This window comes from Pteropus alecto, unplaced genomic scaffold (genome assembly GCF_000325575.1).
Source record: "Pteropus alecto unplaced genomic scaffold, ASM32557v1 scaffold555, whole genome shotgun sequence".
Taxonomy (NCBI): Eukaryota; Metazoa; Chordata; class Mammalia; order Chiroptera; family Pteropodidae; genus Pteropus; species Pteropus alecto.
Genome location: NW_006436809.1, coordinates 842,747 through 850,476, shown reverse-complemented (window position 1 = coordinate 850,476; position 7,730 = coordinate 842,747). Strand labels below are relative to the sequence as shown.

Genomic DNA, 7,730 nt, shown 5'->3' with positions numbered 1-7,730 from the left:
CACACACACACACACACACACACACACAATCTCCCAGTTGGGAGAAGTCCAGGATGCCAGACTCCTCCCTTCCAAGAGAGCTGCTCTACTTCCTCCATTGCCCAGTGTGGCAGACTCTCCTTTATCACATCTTCTTTCTTCATCTCTCCAAATTGTGGGCTCCAAATCCCTTTTCTCATTCTCTCCGACTGCTTAGATTCCCATCCTACTGTAGCGCCCTCCCTGCCAGACAACCACTCCCTAAAGTTTCCTCTGCCATTTCTTTGAGATAGTATAGCCCATTGGATAACCCTTCCCATTCAAATTCTTGACTGGGAAACCCCTGAAATGTCCCAGAGATGCTCTGATGCTTGGACAAGTCATCCTCTCCTCTATTTTGTTGACATATAAAGAACAATCTAAACCGTTATCTGAAAACAATAACCACTTTTCGCTCTGCCATCTGGTCAAGCAACATGATATGCCAGTGGATTCTCACACTCCCCACTCCATACCCATCGTCCACTATGGAGCTCACCACACATTCTGTGAGTTCCCAACACTCTTCCTTGCTTCTCAAGGTCTCCATCTCTGTCCCCCTTCCTGGATGCCACTTCCCTCAATGCTCAGATGCTTCTCTGTGTGAGGGAGATGCCAGGGCATCCGAGGAAACTGGAGCAGACATCTCAATAAACTGTGTGAACTAGTGGTTGACTTTTTGCCTTCTTAGAGTCCTAAGTCTCCTCTTAGGACCTGGGTGGTGCTCCCCTATGCCTCTAGAGGTCCCATGTCCCCCATTTTCATTCATAAGTTAGTTGGCCCAGTATTTTTCCTATACCTTACAGCTCCTCCCACAAAGAAAGAAAACAATAAATATTTGTTGAACTGAAAGTAGAGGTAGCCTAATCTCCCAGATCCCTTCTCCCACTCCTCTCTCTCATTGTTCCAGGAAATGCATTCTCTCTCCCCTCCCCATTCACCTGGATCCTCCCTATTCCCTATAGAGTCCTAATTATTTTCTCTCCCTCCCCACCCAAACTCTTTCTCCTCACCTTCTAGATGCCATCCTCTCTGGGAGTCCTGAGTTTTGATTTCCTGGGTTTCTGGGACACCTGGACCTGATTCCTGGTGACCAAGTAGGAGCCCAGGCGGGGATTGTTCTGGGAACTGGGGGTGGAGAAAGTAAAAGATAGCAAGGATGAGAGCCAAGCATTGTGACTCACCGGCCTACATAAAAATGTCCCAGGCAATGGAAGAACAGAGCCAATAGTGTCTCTTCCTCCTCTGCATTCTGCTCCCTCTGCTGCAGTTCTAGAGTGAGAGCTGTGGGAGGTGAGAGAATAGAGAACTAGAGTGCAGAAGGGGAGGTGGCCTCTATGGGAGAAAAAGAGAGAAAGTGAAGAGGGTGGTTAGGACCATATGACTACGTCCTGGAGACAGGCCAGGGAGACACTGAGGTACAGGAAATTCTTACATCCCAAGGAGGGGAAAGTGGGCATGCTTATTGCTACAGGAAGGGCCTCACCTCAAAGCACAGGCCACCTCTTAGAACCTATGCTTGGCTGCAAAAGAATTCACCCTATCCTAAAATTGAAACCATTTCCTCCTATTGGGAGAGTGTCAGCTGGTCCCAAATTTAGGACTACTGTTGAAATTCCAAGTCCCGAACTAGCATAAATGCGTTACATTGCTCAGAAATGATCTGGGACAGCTGACCCAATCTGCATGGTTGACTGAAGTTGGAGGAAGGCTCTAGAACGGTCTTGTTTCTGTCATCACTGTTCTGTCACCCTTAGTCTGGCATCTGGCCCCTGGACTGCAGCCAATGACAGGAATCAAGGCCTTCGGAGGCTGCAGGAGGGGTACAGCCTCTGAAGTGGGGATTTCTCTAGTCTCTGGTGTGGTCCAGGTCAAAAGGTTTTGCAAAACTGGTGGATATCACCCCAAAAGGCTGTTGCCCTCTACCCACTGGTCAGTTCTGGAGAGGACTCTTCATTCTTCCAGTAGCTAGCCAGCAGGAGCTGGGATGAGGACAGAATCGTAAAATTTAACAGCTGCTATTTAGACTTCATGAAACCAGGGAAGCCTAGTCTGGGTGTGTCCTGGAGGCATCAGAGAACGAAGGCATTTAAACACTTTTTGTTGTAAAAATTTCAAGTGTACTTAAGAGTGGACAAATAGTTAATGAATACTTATGCTCCCGTCACCTAGTCTTAACAATGATCAACTCACGGTCATTTGACAACAGCATTCAAATGCCCTCTACTATTAGTTAAAAACAACTGCTGGCTTGCACTTCTCTCTCTCTCTCTGTCTCTCTCTCTCGCTCTCTCTCTCGCTCTCTCTCTCGCTCTCTCTCTCGCTCTCTCTCTCGCTCTCTCTCTCGCTCTCTCTCTCGCTCTCTCTCTCGCTCTCTCTCTCGCTCTCTCTCTCGCTCTCTCTCTCGCTCTCTCTCTCGCTCTCTCTCTCGCTCTCTCTCTCGCTCTCTCTCTCGCTCTCTCTCTCGCTCTCTCTCTCGCTCTCTCTCTCGCTCTCTCTCTCGCTCTCTCTCTCGCTCTCTCTCTCGCTCTCTCTCTCTCTCTCTCTCTCTCTTGCTCTCGCTCTCGCTCTCGCTCTCGCTCTCTCTCTCTCTCGCTCTCTCTCTCTGTATTTCTTATATTCCGTGGACGGATCAGACCATCTGTGGTAGGAAGAATGATGCCCCGCCCCCAACGTTGTTCACATCCTAATCCCTGGAAACTGTAAATATATTAGGTAACCTAGCAAAGGGAAATTAAGGTCGCAGCTGGAATTAAGATTGTTAGTCAACTGACCTTAAAATAAACAGATTATCCTGGATTATTTGGGTGGATCCAATGTAATCATAAGGGTCTTTAAAAGTGGAAGAGGAAGAGGAAGAGGAGATTAGAGTGATGCAATGTGAGAAGATCCTGCTGCTTCTGTCTTTGAACATGGAGAAAAAGACCATGAGCGAAGGATCTCACGTGGCTTCTAGGAACTGGAAAACGTGAGCAAATGGATTCTCTCCTAGAGCCTCCAGAAAGGAACCTAACCCTGCTGACACCTTGATTTAAACATGGTGAGACCTATGCCAGAATTCCAATCTTCAGAATTGTAAGATAATACATTTGTGTTCTTGTAAGTCACTAAGTTTGCGGTTATTTGGTACAGCAGCAATGGGAAGTCACTACACCACCATCTCTTAAGGATGGTGACGAAGTCTGTTTCTATAAATACAGGTCTCATCCAAGACAACCCCTCAAATGGGGGCCACTTCTGTACCCCAAAACCTTCTGCGGGTTGGAGTCAAGACAAAGGAGCTATATGGATGCATGAGAAAGGGTTGCTGGGAGAGAATGATCTGGATCCCAGAGAGAAAAAGAGATCCAAGTGTATTGTGAGAAGGCAATGAAGAGATTGGGAAACCAAGGGTAAAGGTCGCATGTGCTTGGTGCAATGAGCCGGGTAAGAATAGGGCTGGCAACTAGTGATGAGCTCTGAGCCAGGGCACCTGGGTCAGGAAGGGGTGGGGAGCTTGAGGAAAGGAGCCAGGGCGGGAACACTCAGCTTCCCTGGGATATTCAAATGACACCTGTTGCCACAGACCACATCAGGAATGAGGATGGAATGTAGAGATTTATTGTCTCCACAACCACTGACCCAGCCTGTTTCTGCTGTCCCCGCCCCACTAACAGGATAAAAGGCTGGCTGTCTTGAGGCCAAGGGAGATGCTAGAGCTGAATAAGATGGAGGGCTGTGTGGTGGGGAGCTGGGCTCCTCTGGGCTTGCTCCTGGTCTGCCTTCATCTTTCAGGTATAGAGGCTGTGCTGGCCCTTGGGCAGGAGGGAACTGGGGGTCCTGGGGAACTGGAATTAAGGGAAGGGGTAAAAGCAGAACAGTGCACCCTTAGGTTCCTAGGGGAAGAAAGAGTGGGTTTTGGAGAAGTAAAAGGACTCAAAGCATAGGGAATCAGGAAATCAGTGAAGGAGGGCTTTCCTTAAGTCCTCTTTGCCTGGAGTATCCTTCTCTTCCCTTTCCCTAAGGCCTCTTTGCCCGGAGCATCGGTGTAGTGGAAAAGAAAATTCCCCAAGACTTGAGGACCAACTTGCCTCTTCTTCGACAACCTTCCTTGACTGGCCTCTCCAACTCCAAACATCCTCAGTCCAAACCAGACTCTAGGGCTAATGATTTAGCAAGGGTTCTTCTGAAGCCCAATGCTTCTCCATCAGACGGCTCTCAACCAGCAGGAGGTTCTGGGGTTCAGAGATGGCCCCCTTCTTGGGGGCTGCCCTCCATGGATTCCTGGCCCTCTGAAGATCCTTGGCAGATGGTGGCTGCTGCGATGGAGGATCAGATGGAAGAAGTGCCGCCCGAAGAACTGTCTTTGCCTTCTAGTGTTGTTGCCCTCCCCCTGGGAGGTGGGTCCTCTGCAGGCCCCTCGCCTGAGGCTTCACTGCTCCACCAGGATGCTGAGTCTAGGCAGCTACCCCGTTCCAACGTGCAGAGAGCCCAAGGAGAAATCATTGCCCCAAACCCACATTGGTCTCTCATCAAGAGGATTCAACAGCCACTTCTGCCAGGTCACCCCTGGGGGACCTTGAGTCCCAGTGTGTCCTGGGGTGGAGGTCCTGGAACTGGATGGGGAACAAGGCCTATGCCACACCCTGTGGGAATCTGGGGTATCAATAATCAATACCCAAGTTCTAGCTGGGGGAATGTTAATCGGTATCCAGATTCCAGCTGGGGGAATATCCATCTACATCCAGGCATTAATAATAAGTTTCCTCTCCGAGTTCTCTATCCTCCTGGCTCTTCTTGGAACATGCCAGCTGACTTCCCCAATCCTCAAAACCCTGGGTCGCAGTGGGGTTAGGAGAATGACAGAAGGGGAAACCCCAAATTGGAAGTGAAAGAAGGGAGTCCTGCTTCCACTTCTTGCAGTGTGAGCTAAATCAAGATTTAATCAGCATAGTTTGTAGCACCATCTCCCCTACTACCCCATAATGATTGCCAATAAAACACAAGCAGTTATTGAATCTGCTCCTTCGCAATGTCTTTTCTTCTGGGTACAAACTGAAGCGAGTTTTGTCCATCCCCATTTTCTAGCCGTCTCCAAGTCTCTCTAAAGACCTTCGGATGCTCTCTTGTTGTCCCTATCCTTAGCAAAATATCAAAGCCCAGGCATTTGGGGGTGGAGCCTCATGGTCTCACCTGGCCAGGTGGGAGAGCTGGTTCCAGAATTGTCCTAAAATCTGACAAAGAAAAGAGGGGCAAGAGGATTAACTGAGATGGCACATGTCAGCACCGAGCTGACCGAGAAGGGAAAGTTTCGGTGGTGAGACCCCCAGTTGGAAGAATGCATGAGGGGCTGACATGAGAATGAAATGGCAGGCATCGCCTTTATTGCAGAGAGCACACTTCTATTGTGGGGGACCGCATGGGCTCCACATATATCAGAGTACAATAGTGGCATTCCGCCACACGTGTTATGTAATAAGCTGAATGTTTACATATGTTCGGTACAGGAGCCCTACTACATTAATGTAACATTCTATTCTAAATCTTGGGTCCTATTTCTAGCTGTGAGCCTGGATCACAGCCAGACCTGGGACCCGCCAGGCCTGGGGCCCACAGCACCTGTGGCAGGATTGAAGGATGAGATCCAGGAAGTTGGTACCGGGGCCAAGAGGAGGACGAGTACCCTTTGATTCACAGAGAAACAGAGAGTCAGAGAAAATCATTTTGTCTATGTTTATCTTTTCTTCCCCAGGAAGTCAATCTTCTTGGAAGCCAAGGGTGTGCTGATCTCCTCCCTTCCATGCATCACTTGGCACATTGTGCCCCAAAGAACCACACACTTTGAACATTTGCTAAATAAATAGCAAACCTTAATAAAGGAAGAAAGTAAAGGGAAAAGGAAAGGGAGAGAAAAACCTTGAGCCAACAATACCACCTATGGCTGCATTTGATGTTTTTATTCCCCAGTGATGGCACTTCTTTTGGTCACACTATTTCTCTACCCTCCCTTTGATTTTCCCAGGAACTTGGCATTTTTGTACAGATGCTGGAGTGAGGTGGAGGAGGGGAGTCATTCTAAGAAGGCATAGAGGGAAGTTAGCCAGCTGGGGATGATGGGGTTTCCAGAGGGCATATGTCTTTTCCCGCGTCGTGTGTGTATTTCACTGGTCCAGATGTATGTACCCTCTGTACAGCCTGGGGATCTCCCCTGGTCCTGGGAATTGGAAAGGTTGTTGGGGAGGAGGTGGAAGGAAGATAAACACCAGAACTGGAGAGATGTGGAGCTACTTGCCTGAGCGGGAGGTGGGTGTTCTCAGAGAAAATTCCCCTGCCCCAGTGTCTGCCATCATACTCCATCCTGCACCAAGAATTCCTCCTCGGGACACTTTCCTATCAACAACCACTCCTGCTTCTCTACCACCTCAACCTCCTCCCCCAATTTCTTCCCATCTTAGACTCAGGGTTTCTCCCTGTCCTGGTTCTGTGGTTTTGCCTTCAACACCTGTCTCTTCTCTCAGGCTTGTGGTCTCATTTCTCTCTATCCCTCTTTCTGGTTGCCCCAATCCCCAGTACCACAAGTACAGGGACTTTGTTTTGTTCACTGCTGCACCCTCAAAACCATGGACACTGTCTGGACCAAGATCGGCACTCAGCAAACAGAGCGAAGCCCCACCCCCACCACCTCTCTCAGGTTCCTCTGCTTTCTCTCTTCTTTCACCTTATTCGCAAGCCACAGGGCTGCACCACAGACTCTAATCTGTACTTTTGTGTGACCTTCCCACAGCCTAACTGACATTTTTTTACGAACAGCCCAGAGCCCTTCTCAGCTCATAAAATGCTCTGTACATTCCATCATTTAACCCTCACTACCATCCCTGAGGAAGGCGTTTAAGATAAAGAAACTGAGGCTCAAAGGGATCGAGCAATTTACACAAAGTTACATAGCTAACAAGTGACAGAGTCAATGACTCAAATCTAATTTTTGTCATTATCTGTCCAGGGAGGGTTCTAGTACAATACGCAATTAACAAAAACTCATCTGACTTTTATTGAGTACCACTATGTGCCAGACTCTGGATGAGGTGCTTGCACACACACCCTTGCAGCTAATCCCCACAACAAACACATTAGATGGATACTGCTGGGCCCACTGTACATGTGGGGATACTGGGGCCCAGAGAGGGCAGCGAGCTAAGGCTTGCACAGAGGTAACACTGAGCTGAAGGAGTCTGTGCTGATGGAGGGTCCCAGAGTAGCTGTGGTCAGCCCTGTCAGAGGCCTGTGCCTTAAGGTAGGTTGTTAAAAATATATTCCTGATGGATTAGTAACCTGTGACATAAGAGAGCTCCTAAGGTTTGTGGTGCAAGTGGTGGCTGGTGTATTGAGTTTTTTGTATTTGTTAGTGGTTAATTGGTGGGAGTGGTGGCTGGAGTCATAGGAGTCATGTCTCCTCTCCTAGGAGAGAGGGAAGGGGCTGCAGCAGAAAGAGCACTTGTCTAGCAGCCAGAATACAGAGGTTCCCCTTCTGTGTGCTCATGCAGCCTTCTCTGCTGTGTCAATTTAGGCGAGTCATTTACCTCTGTGAACCTTAGTTTTCTTATCTGTCATATGGGATGAAAGTAGTGTCCAGTCTCTCTCACAGGGTAGTTAGGAAATTTGATTAAGATAATGATAAAGTGCATTAGAGACTGAAAAACTCCGAGCAACTATAACAGATTGATTATAATGCAGTA

General features: G+C 48.6%; 1 protein-coding gene across 1 annotated transcript; it reads left to right on the top strand.

Annotated features, from left to right (window-relative positions):
• The first annotated feature begins 3,725 nt into the window (after nt 1-3,725).
• On the top strand, nt 3,726-4,964 carry CUNH6orf15 (chromosome unknown C6orf15 homolog). Its single transcript, XM_006913675.2, has 2 exons — nt 3,726-3,792; nt 4,023-4,964. The coding sequence occupies exons 1-2, from the start codon at nt 3,726-3,728 to the stop codon at nt 4,850-4,852; spliced, it is 897 nt and encodes a 298-aa protein (XP_006913737.1). The 3' UTR covers nt 4,853-4,964.
• Nucleotides 4,965-7,730: the final 2,766 nt, after the last annotated feature.

Coding starts and splice junctions, on each gene's coding strand:
- CUNH6orf15 (XM_006913675.2), top strand. CDS start 3,726: ATGGAGGGCTGTGTGGTGGGGAGCTGGGCTCCTCTGGGCTTGCTCCTG. Junction 3,793..4,022: donor GGTCTGCCTTCATCTTTCAG/GTATAGAGGCTG, acceptor CCTTTCCCTAAG/GCCTCTTTGCCCGGAGCATC.